Raw genomic sequence first — 15,399 nt, forward strand, 5'->3', positions numbered from 1 at the left:
AGCACTGATGGGAGTAAACAGGTAACCCTTCCCCAGAGCTTTCTGCTTGAATCTCCCAAAGAAGTTCTATGTCCAGGGAAGTGAAAACCCCATTTTTTTCTATAGGGACCTTTTCTACATGACTGTAAGAGAAAAACAGCATGGGAATGAGGAATGGCTTGCCCAGCTCCACAGAGCTAAGGCAGCCCACAGCAGAATCACATCTCCTTAGCTGAACTGTAAGCCCACAGCTCTGAGCATTCACATCTCCTGTCTGATCTGTGTTTAAGAGACATTGACAATCTATTCCAGACAGAAGCCCTGAAGAAGGTCACATATTCCTGATTTTTCTCACAATTAGTGTACTCACCAGGTGACACTTGGACGAGGAAAGGCATCCACCTTTGCAGCCAGTTTGAGTGACTTGTGTCCTGAGACAATCTCGTAGTAAGGTCCTTTCTTATGTGAAACCGTAAGGTAAGGTTTGTCTGGAAAGAGGAATGAGCAGGAAGACAAGGAATGGCAGATCTGCCAGAGGACAGAGCTCACACCTGTGAATTGAACTGTGTCTACCTGGGATTTTTTCCAGTACAGATCTGCAGAGCTGCTGACAAAATGGAGTGACAAGCTGTCACTACAGCTCCTCTGTGCAGTGCAGCCACATCCAGGAAGGGCTGTTTACACATGAAGGGCATCACATATAAAGCAGAGAATATCCACCTGCATTGCCCCTGGATCAGTGTGTGAAAATGCCTGGGGTATCTCGTGGCCATGTCAATGCCAGCAGGCCAGATTTTCCAGGGCCTCAGCAACCACACTTGGTGCCAGCTTTTTCAAAACAGTTCAGCTCCCAGTTAATCCATGTACTCAGATATCACAGAATCCCAAAATGGTTTGGGTTGGAAGGGACCTTAAAGCTCATCTCATTCCAGCCCCTGCCATGGGCAGGGACACCTTCCACTAGCCCAGGTTGCTCCAAGCCCTGTCCAACCTGGCCTGGAACACTTCCAGCAATGAGGCAGCCACAGCTACTCTGGGCAACCTGTGCCAGTGCCTCCCCACCCTTCCAGGGAAAAAAATTTTCCCTATATCCCATCTAAATGTACCTTCTTGAACTTGTTTGAAGACAGTGCTGGGTGCTGACTCCCTCACTGACTGATTAGAGGTTATAGATGATTAATGGTTGTTTTAACTAGTTGACATTCTTCCTAATGCCATTTCTATATCAACAGATTTAACAATGTGGCATTATGCCTTAAACTTACTAATTCTGGTCCTTGGGTACCCTGGTTAGCTGCAGCACTCACCATACACTGTAACTGTGACGTTGGCCTCCAGCCCTGTGGCATTGAATGTTCTGCAGATGTAGAGGCCTCCATCTTCCATGGTGACATTTTCAATTTTCAGGCTACTGCCAGCTTTATACACTACACTACTCTGGTCCATTTCTTTCTTAGGACGAGGGTGCTGCAAGTCAGAAAAAAAACCAGGGACAGAAAGCAGCTTAAACTGGATTCTTTTGTTCACCCTTCCAAAGTCTTCCAGTAAAGAAAAGCAGTGATTCATATCAAAATTATCATACCTTCCCATCACAGAAATAAATAATATGAAAGACTTAGCAGCAGGAAGAGCTCTTGTGTGAGGTGTCATTATCAAGTCTAATAAGCGAGAGAAACCAAGTGGGACTGTGATGCTTCTCTACTGAAATCTGGGCAGGCAGGTAAATAAGGGGATGCATCACAGCTCAGCCCTTCTCTGTGATCAAATCCCAGGGATCTCAGGGCCAAACTGCCATTGGCATCTGTAGGGGCAGAGCTGTGCTCTGGTGTTTTGGTTTTGGTGTTTTACTTAATTTATTTTGGTCACAGTCAGTATGTTTCTGTATTAAAAGCCTCCTACTTTCTAAAAGAAATATATTATGACAGAAATATAATATATTATGACAGTCAAGAGCCAATGCAAATTCCCAAAGAATTTTTAGAAGGCATTATGGCTTCTGATAGGATTTTTGATCCAAGAGATTTGGCCAAGAAATTTTACATTTATAATGTTAGAAATATAAAGAGAGTTCATAGGAAAACAACTCTCTTCCACCATATGGGACCCAAGAAACAAAATTCAGTGACACAGTAGTGCTTGCACTTCTGTAAAATCTATGTTATATTTTCTGTAGTTTCTTCACCAAAACAAACCCAGCCACTCTTTCTTTAAGTAAATAAGTCAAAATTAATCAGTTTTAGGAATCACATTTTACACTTTCCCAAGAGGCTTAGATGCTTCTTTTAAATGTGCATTTTGCTGAAGAAAAACCTATCATTTTAATTCCAAGCACCAAACAGAACCATGAAAGAGAATCTCAGATAAATGAATTGTTTTGAAAAACACCCCTTCTTCCTTCTGTTTTTCCTTAGGAGAACTGAAAGGGTTGGTACCTCAAAGCAAATGTGCAGTCTCTTACATGATTCTACTTAAAACTTGGCAGGTTTTTTATTGTATCTTACAGAAAGCTCACATATCTACACTCAGAATTTAGATTTCATTCTTTGGTTGTAATTTCAGCAGACACAACTGGCTTTTGTTTCACTTTTTCCTACTTCACTGACAACTTGAAATCTCCATGGCTGTCTTTCAGACTTGCCACTGTGAGACAAACAGGGCAGAAGAAATGAGAGAGATTTCTTCCAAACAAGAAGCACACACTCCTGGATTTTCTTGCCAGGGTGTATTTAGCCTGAGATTTGCAGCTTAATCTGCAGGTTCAAGAAGTTCAGGTAAGTTTTAAATTCATCCAAACTAAAATACAATCGATTGTAAGTTTATAAATGGTTGGATACACTTCAGAGTAAGAAGTATTTAGGTTTTCCTGAGCCCTGTAAACAGGCCTTTCTTCTGGGTAGGGGGAGATGCATGAAAGTAAAACAGAGGATTTCCATAAACTCACTGTCCAACGAGGACATGTCCATTTGAACTCAATGCGCCCGTTGATGAAGGTTTCTGCTCTGCATTCCAGCTCGAGTGTTTCTCCAACCAGCAGTTTTTTGGGAGTTGCTTTCAAGGTCAGGTTCCATACTCTGTCCTCTGAAATGAAAAAGGCAAAGGTATAACCATGAGCACTCCCTGCAGCAACACACAGAGGGTGGAATCCACAGTCCAGCTGCCTCCTCAACATCTTTTCCTTTCACTTTCCAAAACACCTCACCTTCTTCTGGCATTTCTATGGAAATTGTTGAAAATACCCACACAATGGAAACATTAGGTCAGTTGTGTAAATGCCTGATGAGCAGCTGATCACACTAACTGATCACATGGACAGGGTCATTTATGAATGGATTTGCCATGTTTGGCTCCAACCCTCCCTCATCAGCATCCTCAGAAAGAGTTTTCATAAGTGACTCATCCTTTTGAGGGTCTTGACATGTGTATCTGCGAGAGGATCCATTTCTGGATGGCACGAAACATGTTTCTCCTACCCTCTCATGACCCTTTCCTTTGTGAATGGGATCCTCAAATCTTGGTCTGACATATTCTTGATCCCTTAAAAACACCAGCTCTGAAGTAAGCCTGCATCATGTTCCTGGTGCCCCGTACCAAACACACCTGACCCCTGTAGGGTAACATGAGATAGAGTAAGGGATTGCTTGTGTCCTTTTGGGCTGTAGGTGGATGACCCAAGAGGTTTTTAGCTTTGCAGTCATGATTCTAGCAAAAAATTACTCCAACAGTGAAGAAAGAAAGAGAGAGGGGACTTTGATTTGGCTGCCATACAAATATACAAGTCTGTCATTTGAAGCTGAGTGCTAATTGTACAGAAGGATGCCATGATCTAATGGGAATGAAGTCACAATAAATATAAGATATATTGAAAACAAAAGAAAAATAAAATCTAATTGGCCTCATATAAATGCCAAGCACTCAAAAATTTAATGTCTAGTTCCTTCAAATTCAAATTTTAATCATGAGCTGAAGTTCAACTGTAAATACAATGGAAATGGTGTAGTAAATCACCAAGAGAAAACATATAAAAAAGGCAAAAATTTGAATTCGCAGTTTAGTGAGGTTTTTATACCGTGATCATGCGTGTTTAATGATCAGAAACAAAAAGGTTTGGTTTATGCTAAACCAGCAGTTGTTTTCATGTAAATACAGCTCAACTCAAGCAAAAAAAAAGCCTTGGTGGGGTTTGAATAAAACACTCCTGTTTTGTACCACCTCAACACTTGGTAATTTTTCAAAACTAGGAGTGGATTAAATCCAAGTTCTACTGAATAGGGAAAAAGGGGAAGAATGAGTTTGCTTTCAGCATTCCAGCCTGGACTTGCTACAGATACATACCAGTTAGATATATCAAATATAACTAAGGCTGACCAAGAAATAATACCCAGAGGCTTACTATGAAACTGAGATATTGTGGTCATGCCTTGGTGTGCAGTGGTCACTCACCTAGTCTCTGAGTCAGGTAATAGGAGTTGAACACATTTCCATTGATGTTTGCAGAGCATATGAGCATTCCAAAGTAAACAAAAGAGTGAGAGGGGATGACAAATCCTGTTCTCGGGTCCCACACCATCTTCTTGAAGTTGATCTCTACAGAAGAAGGATACTGAAAGAACAGACAAGGAGGCTTGTGAGACATTCCCTTTCCCCTCAGACCATCGAGGCAACCAGCCAAGGCTGTTCTGTGTTAGAGGCAGGGGAGATATTTGACCTGTCACAGTGGTTGGTGGTCTCATTCCATACATATCTTAAGCAACATCAACTTAAGCAAATAGAAAAGCCCTCCCTAAGGTAGGACTGTCTTTGAAATCCAAAACTTGGACATCATAACAGGGTTTTTGATTCAGTAGCCCCAGTCCTCTCAGATCTTAGGCAAGATGTCCATTGTAGCTCTTATGTCCCTCATCTCTTTACTGGAACTAATTATGCCCATCTTACATGAATTTTGCAGGGTAATCATTTTAGAAGTGGTTAAGAGCAAAATTTGCTTCTCCCAATGCCACATGTAGCTACCACACATCTTCCTGGGATCTCACAGTACTTTAAAATATCTGTGTAGTTAGATCCCCCAAAATCAGAATTACTCATGTCACTAACTCACCTGACAGCAGTTACCTACAAGCTGTGGTCTGTGGCCAGTCATTGGATTCTCTACACCACAGGACAGGGGGAGTCACTTTCAGAGCAGCCTACTGATTTCCACAGGGCAGCTTGGGTGACTGACAAGTGTAAATCATAGGATGGCAGAAACAAGGTGACTTAGTAACAGACATTTTTTGTCCTAAATTCATAAGTATTTGGAATGTTCTGAGATTCTTGAGAAAACACTCTGCTCATGAGGAAGAAGTGAGAATACAAAAGGCAAATAAACTGGAGCAAATATTCGTTTAATGAGAATGAACCCTTGGACAGCATCAGTGTCAAACATGTTGGCTTAGGTCGGTGGGAATAATTAGGTTATTGTCATTATTAACACACAGGGAAACCCTCTATTTGCTAGAGAAAATGCAATTTACTTTCCAATAATTTTGAAAATCCTGGCTTATAATGTAGAAAAGAAATATGAGAAATTAAATGCAGACAAATAGCTCAGGAGTGTGTAAAAGAGCTGAAATCTCCATTTCAGCCTGTTTGCAGGCAGGTGAATGGAAGCACTGACTTTCCCAGACACAGGAAGCTCTTTAGGACTCAGGATCACTTCTGCCTAAAAAATTGAAGGGTTTGGGGAAACCTCAGTGTGCCTATAGGTGTGACATGGTAACTAACTTTATTTGCACAGTGCTGCTCCCACTTCCTTCTCATAGTCTGGCTGCTCAAAGGTGAGGCAAGTTGATGTTCTCATTTTCAGACAGACCTTGGTTTAACTTTTGGAGCTAACCAAGGGAAGAATTGCAAGTAGGAATTTCGACACCAGTGTAATAGTTTTGCTTCTATTCCTGTTGTTATGCAGTGTGCAATCTCTGTTTCTGTCTCCAACCAACCAGTTCTCTTGTTTGGCACTGCAGCTTAAATAGGATTCTGTTTAAATAATACTCCTGTTTCACAGAACTTGCAGCTTCAGGCTCTGAGAGCTGAGGCTCAGACCTCTCCTCTGAATACACAAGTGATCAGGCTGGCATTGGTTTAGGTCACTTGTTACAATTACTGCACAGACCAACAAAAGGATTGTGGCTGCAGGGCAAGAACTGGTGATGTTGTGTGGGGCAGGAGGCACAATGAGACAGTTGCTGTTGTTGGAGCAGCAGTTCTCTTCTGACAGTAGTAGGAAACAAGAATTAAATGTAAATGCTTTTGAAGTAATCAAGCTGTGACATCTCTGTTTAGAACCACTAGGAAAACTAATACAAATTACACAGAGAGATCTGAGATCTGGGGCTTAATCATGCCTTAGCACTCATGAAGGTCAAAGCTGTAAGTGGCAAATGCATGTTGAAGCAGATCAGTGACTGAACAGATCTGACATGACTGAAAATGGTTTTTTTCACCCAGAATTAAAATCATGTTAACGAAAATTAAAAGTCCAAATTGTGTGTCTTAGCATGAGTTCATTAACAACAAAGATGATATATAGAGTTTGCTAGGATCTGCTTAATATTAGCAGGAGGTACCTTTCTCCATACATATTTAAAGGCCAGAGAGTGCAATGATTTTAAAGTATAATGGTAACATAAGGAACTTAATTTACGGTGGAAAAAAGTCCATTTTCTACAAGAATAATAAAATGTGATAAAGCTGAACTTCATGGTTTGGCAGCTCTGCTCCCTGATGGCTAGGGGAAGGGGAAAGAAAAAATAACTCTCCTCAGGAGGCCCTTTTCAACACTACACACATATTAAATGTCTTCATAAAATATTCAAAAATATATATTTAAACAATCAAACAAAAAGCGTCAATGCTGCTCGAAGGAAATCACAGTGGCTTTCCTCCCTTTGAAGTACGTTGTCTACTGTAGAGTAAATCTGGAAGGAGAGGATGTTCTAAATTTGTCTGATCGCCTTACTGCCCCCTCCTCCCCCATCCTTACCTCCACCCCTCTCCGGCCCTGCTTCCTCTCCGCACAGGAAGCCGCCACCTTGGCTCCACACGGCGCTATGGAATTCCAGACGGGGCCAAACAAGCCATGACTTTCCGTGGCTGCAGCCCAGAGCCCACACACACCTCCCCGTGCGTGGAGACAGCTCTCGGACCCTGGAGCCTTCCTTTGGGAAGCGGTGCCCAGCATCCACATCCCTGCCCTGCGTCCAGCTTCTCCCCGTTCAACGGGAAAATCATTCGAGGGCAATTTTCTTTGTAATTCAGAAGGGACATTTCATTCCAGCAGCAGCTCACGGCAAGGTAAAGGGCTGTGGTTTGTGTTGGAGAAATCCCCAGGAGGGAATTTAGCCGGCGAGCAGGGAGAGCAGGGCTGCCCATAAATAAGGAAGGACATGTGGAGGTCTGTGTGGTCAGGGTTCCAAGGCCACACTGAGGCTCAGGTGGCTGTGCTGCATTCAGCAGCATTATTCCAGTCATGAATTTGGTTGAAGCAGGCTAAAATAAGTTGGGCATGTTTCATTTTTATAGCTGAGGAGGGAAGGTGATAACACTTATCCAGGCTGAAGTGATAAGCTATAACTGGACAGGAGCCTTTATTCCCCCCTTTTAATCCCTCCTGACAAATTTAAAAATAGAGATCTGCTAAAGCAATAAGGCCTGTGCTGTCCCTCTGCACGTCTACTGGAAACGTGCCATGGGGCTCAGCAGGAGCCAGAGCACTGTCTCAGGCCTCTGTGATTCCATGTGCTGTCTCCCAGGAGAAGGAGACATCTAAGACATCTAACTGCTAAGAGGAGCAGAGGTGCTCAGACCCCTCTCCCAGTGCAGCATCAGCCTCTCTGCATGTGCTCTGCTCTCACAACGTGTTCAGAACAGCCTCATCTCTCACAGCCCTTCCAGAACAGGCTGGAAAGGGGCAGAGGCAAAGGATGAGCTCTTGTTCCCATTAGGACACCTGAACAGACATCCTGGCAGGAAAATGGAAAGGCATATAACTTATGAGGTAAAATGCAGGACTGGAGCCAGGAGACCTATGTTCTGTTCCTCACTCCATGAAAGGCTTCCATGTCGAGCAGTTCTAAAGCCCTTCAAATGAGTGACTAGACCTCCATGGACTGAGGAAGCCCCAGACCTTACATTTTCATTTTTATTATCCAAACCAGCCTTGGCCTCCATAGACCATTCTGCAAACTTGACATTAAGGTGTAACTGCTGCTGAAGGAATGGATGCTGTAGCCATTTATTCCCAAGGCTGAAACTTGGTTTAAATTGGTAAATGAAGCCAAAGTGGGCAACTGTTCACAGGAGGTTCAAGACATCAACGAAAGAAGCTTTCATGAGAGAGCTAATAGTCAGGTGTTATTCTATCAATTTTGAAGAAAAATATTGCTTTGTCATCTATCTTTGCCAATTTATGGAGGAACATCAAGCCACAAGATGAGAAGAATACATGATAAACTCAGCCTAATCCCCAAAACACCTTTGTACCCAGTTCAATAGTAACACACTGCACGAGCAGGACCTGCTACTGGATTTTCAGTGTGTCTGTTATTTTTTTTCTGGAACTTACCCAGCTTCATATATCTTAATTTGTGTTTTTACCCATTGTGTTGGCAGCCCAGACCTCTGAACTGAGCTTCTCTGAAACAGTCACTTACCTGGATAAGCTTAGGTCTGATATCTGGTGAGGTGACTCGGCAAGGGACAACAACTGTTTCCATATCGTCTGAAATGTAGATTATGTCAGGATGCTCTGGGTGAATCTTCACAAATGGATTTCTATAGTCTGCAGGGAAAAGAACACTGATTTGCAAAACTGCTTCTTTAGCGATCAATTACCGGAAGGGCACTGCAACCTGTGCAGCTAACTGCCCACAGAGGCTCACTGGAGCATAAGACAGGACATCCAGGCACATCCTGCTTGTTTGCAAATGCCAGTGTCACCTAGGGATTTATGCCAATTTATGCTTGGGATCCAACCCCATGTTCATCCAGAAACTGCCCAGAATGGCACATCTCTGTGCAAATACATGAAAAACTGTTCACTACCAAATCAAGATGCCAGTGCTACTTTTGGGTCTTGGCATCCCTCCTGTAAGTGATCTGGGGAGATCAACATGTGTTTCTTGATTGATGACCATGGTCTTGCTTAAGGAATACCATGGAAATATGTAAGCGTTGTCACTTGGAACGAACTTTTAAAGAATCAGCTCGCTACAGAGCTGGAGCTCCTTTGCTCCACAACCCAAACCAGTTTCACTCACAATCACATGAAGGGTGACAGGCAGAGACTGGGACAGAAGAGTGGGACTGCTATCTTTTGTATTTTTGATAACTTAATTTTAGCTCTTCATTACGATGAAAGCAAGTGTTGTAGCTTTGTGTGTGTCAGAAAGGTCACGTGTCATGGTGATGATGCTTTATAAAAGGCACTTGGGTCACTGTGCAAGTACCAGAGATGTGGGATTACTGTGGGGAGCTGTGACAAGGGGCTGATTGATAGTACTGAACATGTAAATGCAGCAAAACAGCAGATAAAGACCAGAAATCTGGATGCTGTCTGTAATTTCTAATACTGTATTTTCATGCCAGTTTTTATGCCATGCCATTGGTTTACTGTGACTGGGTTGGTCTATAAAAAGGCATGTGCTTTGGAGTAAGGGCATGGTGAGAAACATTATGCAAGAGATTAATTGGAATTTAAAAATTAGACCTGTAATCTCCCCACATTTAGGAAGCTTCAGATACACATCTGAACTTCCTGGTCAGGCAGCCACTGGTTCTTATCAGGCCTTAAAGCTGAGAAACCTGATCTCCAGACCACAATTTTCTAGCTTGCTCCAGTCCCTAAAACTATTAGGAAATATTTATACCCGTTCCAGTGTCTTGTGCACTTTCCCAAACAGGTCTGCTAAATTCTTCTGTTGAGTCACATTATGAAAATGTGTTTAGTGTTTATCCCTCAGCTGCTTAATTCCTCTGCAGTTTTTGTTCTGCAGCTGAACCATACTTGGAGGTATTATGTGACCATATTTTGATAGGCAATTTTAAAGCTTGTGCACATGGTGGAACGCTTCCTACTTAAAAGAAGACCCTGGATTATTAAAAGAAGATCCTTGGATTATTTGTGATAGGAAAAAGCAGAGAAAGTAGATTTTTGTGTATTTGCAACAAGCACTGGGAGTGCTTGCCAAGAGGAAACTTGCTGGAAAAAAACCTCAGGAGCATCTTGATACCAAACTATTCACAATTCTGGATCAGATTTTGACTGAAAATATGGGAACACTGAACTTAAAAATATTTGTGCCAGTATTTTTAGAGGGAATTCCAGAATAACACTGTTTATTTAAAAAGTAACATAAATCAGAAGAAGGCAGCTAAGCAAATATTAAATAATCCTAAAATGTTGGAAAATATTGAACTGTGTGATGATTGATATATCTTAGTCAAAACAATAAAATTCCTCAAAAATATTTCCCGTTCAGGGAAAAAATATAATTATTTAACCTCATTCTCCTCCATTATCTCTCCCTACCTTTAAAATCATTTTAATATGAGTGTGGTGAGACACAGGCACAGGTTGCCCAGGGAGGCTGTGGCTGCCCCAACCCTGGCAGTGTTCAAAGCCAGGTTGGATAAAGCCTTGAGCAACCTGGTCTGGTGGGAGGTGTCCCTGCCCAGGGCAGGGGTTTGGGACTAGATGATCTCTAAGGTTCATCCCAACCCCTTAACATACTACGATACTATGAAACTCAGCCTCTACCAAATTTTCACATTCATAACAGACCTAAAATTAAGCTACTTTTTTCAGCTGTCAATAGGTCAGATACACCTCGTGATGGTACTGATCCAGTGAAGGACACCTAAGGGTAAGTTTGGATTTACAGTGTGTATACCAGAAGCTATATTTCAGTCCTAATTGATTTTTTAATAGCAGCCTGCCCCTGAATTGCCATATGTCCAGCCAGGAACTAGAATTACACTAGCCCACATCATAAGCTACAATCTGAACTGGAAGCCAAAATATATAAATCTGCCCTTCTACCATCACTATTTGAAATCTTGTTAGTATTGTAAAATCACTGTGTGTAGCAGCAGCAAAAGGCAGTTTCTGGGTTGTAAAGATTGAGTCGGGAAAGGGAGGAATGGCCTGAGCTGTATTGATGGCTAATCACTAGTGGATGTTGGGTCTCACAAGCATTATTCTTGCTGTGTTTTGAAAAAGATAAAAAGGTTTTCTATTTTATGGGTCCTTCTCTTTCCTAAGTGAGGTGTCCTAGAGCACTGTGCAGCAGGCAGATGGCTGTAATTTGTTACATCAGTGCTTTATCCAGTATATAGCCTAAGCCTAAAGAAATTTCTGTCTACAAAAGGCCTGTTCCCTCCCTGTTTGCATCTGCAATACCAGAGCTCTTAAACAGGGTGGGATTCCTGTGGGAGTGAGAGGAGCAGCTCCTGAAGTGTGGGTGCTGCTGTGGCAGCTGCTTGCAGGGGTGCACTTCTACAGGTTTGACAGGATTGCTTAAAAACAGCAGGCATGACCTGCACTTTGGACATCAGTGGAGAGTGACCCTGGAGTGAAAGGGACAGACAGCTCCAAGGGCATGTCCATTAGGCGAGGGAGGCTTTATTTTACTCCCTGTGAAACTCTCTGCAAAAGGGAAAAATAGTGTCATAGAATCCTATAATGGTTTTGGTTGGAAAAGACCTTAGAGCTTATCTCATTCTACCCCTCTGCCATGGGCAGGGACACCTTCCAGTAGACCAGGTTGCTCCAAGCCCTGTCCAACCTGGCCTGGAACACTTCCAGGGGTGGGGCAGCCACAGCTTCTCTGCCATCTCAATCATCAAGCACCAAACCACACCAGCACACAGAGCAACAGCACAAAGCTCCGTGTGTCCTGTGGCCTGTGCTCCAGCTGCTCGAAAACCCCACAGAAGCAGGAGCAAGCCCCTGGCACTGGCATTGGGAAGGAGAGGATCTGAGTAGAGCACTTTCCAGGCAGCTGGACTGTTCACTTCACAGATAAGCAAATATAAAGTGGCTCAGCTTTGGAGCTTAACAAAATGATGCAGAATAAATTCTGAATAGAGAACTAATGAACTGCCAGCTGACACCTTTGTTATGGTTTGTGCAGACAAAAAATGGATCCCTCATGAAACTCCTAAGTAGTCAGACTGACCATGGCATGGAAAAATGATCTGCTGGAATATTAGGAGTGTCACTGTCAGCTTTACAACCATGTTCACCACCTTCAGTTCATCAGCAATCAGTTAACTCCTTGTAAAAAAGTCTCTCAGAGACAGAACTTCTTGAAACATAAGGGACAGGGTCACTTTTCTTTAAAAATGATAACCTTAGCTTCAAGGAAGATCTCTAATTCCAGGTGGTGTAAATCAATTGCACTCAACTGTTGCAATGGGAACTGCAGGTGTCATCCTCTCTGCAGTCACCAGCACTGACCTCTGAGGGAAAAGCTTCTCAGCAAAGAAACACTTCATGAAAATAGAGTATTTCCCTGTAGCTCGGCACATCTTTTCCTCCTGAGCTGGGAAGGTGATATGCCCTATGAATCTTAGCCATAAAGCAACATACATCAATTCCCATAGGATAATAAAAAAGAATAATTTACTGTGGGCTGCAAAGATCATTATAAGTGAAGAAGGACAAGAGCTGAAGCACTTTACAGGCTTATCAGCGGCAGCACCAGCTCGAGGCAAGGGAAGGGCCCCTTCCCTTGGGTCTCAGACTGGCTGTCTAGCTCCCCAGGTCAGTGGGAGTTTGCAGGAAGCCGCAGCCAGGGCAGGGTGTCACTGTTTGCCCAGCAGGGCTCGGGAGGGACGCGAGCAGCCGAGGGACGGGGACGGAGCCGGGCACGGGGCTCGCTGCACACAAAGGCAGCTCAGAGGTCAAGTGCCGACGGGGACGTTGTTTTCCTTCGGGCGGTGCAGCCCTTCGTGTTCCGGGTCTTGTTCTGTCTAGGCCAGCTGCCGCTCGAGATGAGCTGCGGGAGGGTCCCTGTGAGCTCAGCAGTGTGACAGCAGTTCTGGGATGGTGCAGCCCCCGCAGTGACCGCGGCGACACAGAGCTGCGGTTCCTGCCCTTTCCTTTGCTGTTACCTGCAGTACAGGTAACACCTGGATCCACCTATCTACCAGGAGGTGGGGGAGGCCGTAATTATGTGTGCTCACTTGCCATTTGAATTCCACTCGCATCCTGCCAGCTGGGACTTAAAACCCCTCAGCATATTGCAGGCTCAATCTCTCCTACACCTCTTTACTTTTCAGCACTGTATCACCTGCCTGTGCGTCTGAAACATCCTCCTGAGACACACACGTACAGGATTTTGGGTGCTTTCCATTTCTGCTCATGTTCCTGATGGCGATTTGTCTCTTGGTATTTATCTCACATCTAAAGCTGAGGAGCCAACATCACCTCTCCCTTCAGGTACTATCTGTCAGCCCACAGAGATGATAAGTCCTAAATGGCCTTTGAGGACAGTCATTCACGGCTGTTCATGTCCGTGAAATTCCTGAACATTCTCATTTTGCTTCTCACTTTGTTCCAGCTAAAGATAATTCTCTCGCCCTCACTATTTACTTTCTCCATTCAGCCATACCTAAGCTGGGAAGCCTGGGCAGAGTTTCACAGGTTCTTTAAGTTCATGTTTTGAAATAAGCCCCATGAAGTTTGTCTTCATCAAGGTCAAAACCACTGGGAGGAGGTTTAGAAACCTGTTCTTTTCTGAATAGGAGCATTAGCAGTAAAGTGACACTTTGGTCACAGCATTTTGGAAAGTTTCACAAGGAAGCTGCCTGGTCTGCTGTATTCCCCCTGGTAACCCATCAAAGCTTCCTCTAGGTGCAGGAGTAACTCCTATAAAGGCACTTGTTTTGAAACCGGATCTTTGAAAATAAAAGACCTTTCAGTTTGGCAGGCCAATGAAAAGAATTGGTGGTGGAATGTTTAGATTAAACAGAAAGCAGAATATTTTCTCTTTAGGCAAAACAAAAGTGACTGCAAAACCCCCAGAAGCCATTCTGAGTCAACATGAAGCATTCTGTTTTGGTCAAATGAAATGCATTCTTCCCCTGGAGATTACTGTTAGAAACACAGGAATATTTGTAGAGAAAAAATATTACTTAAAAAAGTGATTCTTCAAGAATTGTAGAAGCAAAATGTTTCTCACTGCTAGACAAATAAAGGCAAAATGGAGAGATTTATTAAACAAAAAAAAAAAACCCAGAAAAATAAGTCTCCATATTTTGGCTGGAATTATGTTTCAAGCAGCAGAAGAATTTATAAATTCTGACTCCGCACACTAGATTTTAGGCAGGCTTAGACTTTGTGGAAAATATTCCCCAGCTTTACCTGAAGTCCCATTCAGAAGAGGTGTCCCACATTAGCTGCTGCCAGCTGCAGACCTTGAGTAAGGCTCAGCAATTAGCAACTACTGAGGGGATAAGAAACGGGAAGGAAGAAATGGGGAAGTGTGTGTGGGTTTGGCTCTCAGGATTTCATTTAGAAATTCTTCCTCAATGAGAAGGAGGGGATTGTTGCCTCTTCCTGCTGGGCTGTCAACAGCTGTCACTGACAGTGCCAGGAACTTACACTGTTCACTCAACATCATACTGTACAAGGCTCCTCCACTTAAAAGTAAGAGGCCCTTTAGGATATGATTTGAAGGTACTGAATGTCTTGATTCAGAATTAAAAACATCTTGCTTTTCCCTTGGATCCAGCCCTTAATTCTTGAGGAACAACAGAGAGGGTCCTGCACAGTGACATGGCCTGTATTCCCATGTTGTGTGGCCCTGAACATGGTTAACTGGGATATGATGCCAAGCCCTTGACCAGCTTATCTGCTGGGTTCCCTGCTGAGCAGACAGGACAGCGCTTGCCTATCTCAGCTTGCTGAGTGTCTGGCAGCAAGTGGAGCTGTCCCAGTGTCTCCAGCATGAAAGAAAAGAAATGCAGCTCCAGCTCTGTTCTCACTGGTGATATCTTGGGGAAAGCAAGCCAAAGCCCAAGTCAGGCCATCACCCTGGCCTGGCATTTCTGCTTCTCACATTTGGATTATCTCTGTGCACTGTCAAGAGATTTAAAGAGGCAGAAATCAGCTTCAAAGAACATCAGAACCAAAATACAATCTCATGTGAGGTGCTTCCATGCACTTCCATCCTCTTTAGATTTCTTTTGGTGGGGAAGGGATGAAGACGATGGGGCTTCACATCTCTGGGCTGTACTGGCTGATAAAGAAGAGGCTGTGGCTGATGTGACAGTCTACCCAGTACTTGTACCACCTCTCATTCTTTGCAATAGCAAGGGAGAGCTCCTACCCTTCCCTGGGGCTGCCTTGCTACTGGAGCTGACATGCAGGGAGATGCATGC

General features: G+C 43.5%; 1 protein-coding gene across 1 annotated transcript in view; it reads right to left on the reverse strand.

Annotated features, from left to right (window-relative positions):
• Positions 1 to 15,399, reverse strand: part of LOC103802127 (vascular endothelial growth factor receptor kdr-like) — a 97,390-nt gene that overhangs the window by 72,340 nt on the left and 9,651 nt on the right. The window contains exons 3-7 of the mRNA XM_009074579.1: positions 8,667 to 8,794; positions 4,420 to 4,579; positions 2,921 to 3,057; positions 1,287 to 1,446; positions 350 to 467 (exon numbers count right to left, since the gene is read on the reverse strand). Coding sequence (XP_009072827.1) covers positions 350 to 467; positions 1,287 to 1,446; positions 2,921 to 3,057; positions 4,420 to 4,579; positions 8,667 to 8,794 — 703 coding nt within the window. The remainder of the gene's footprint in view (positions 1 to 349; positions 468 to 1,286; positions 1,447 to 2,920; positions 3,058 to 4,419; positions 4,580 to 8,666; positions 8,795 to 15,399) is intronic.

This window comes from Acanthisitta chloris, unplaced genomic scaffold (assembly GCF_000695815.1).
Source record: "Acanthisitta chloris isolate BGI_N310 unplaced genomic scaffold, ASM69581v1 scaffold17835, whole genome shotgun sequence".
NCBI classification, from domain to species: Eukaryota; Metazoa; Chordata; class Aves; order Passeriformes; family Acanthisittidae; genus Acanthisitta; species Acanthisitta chloris.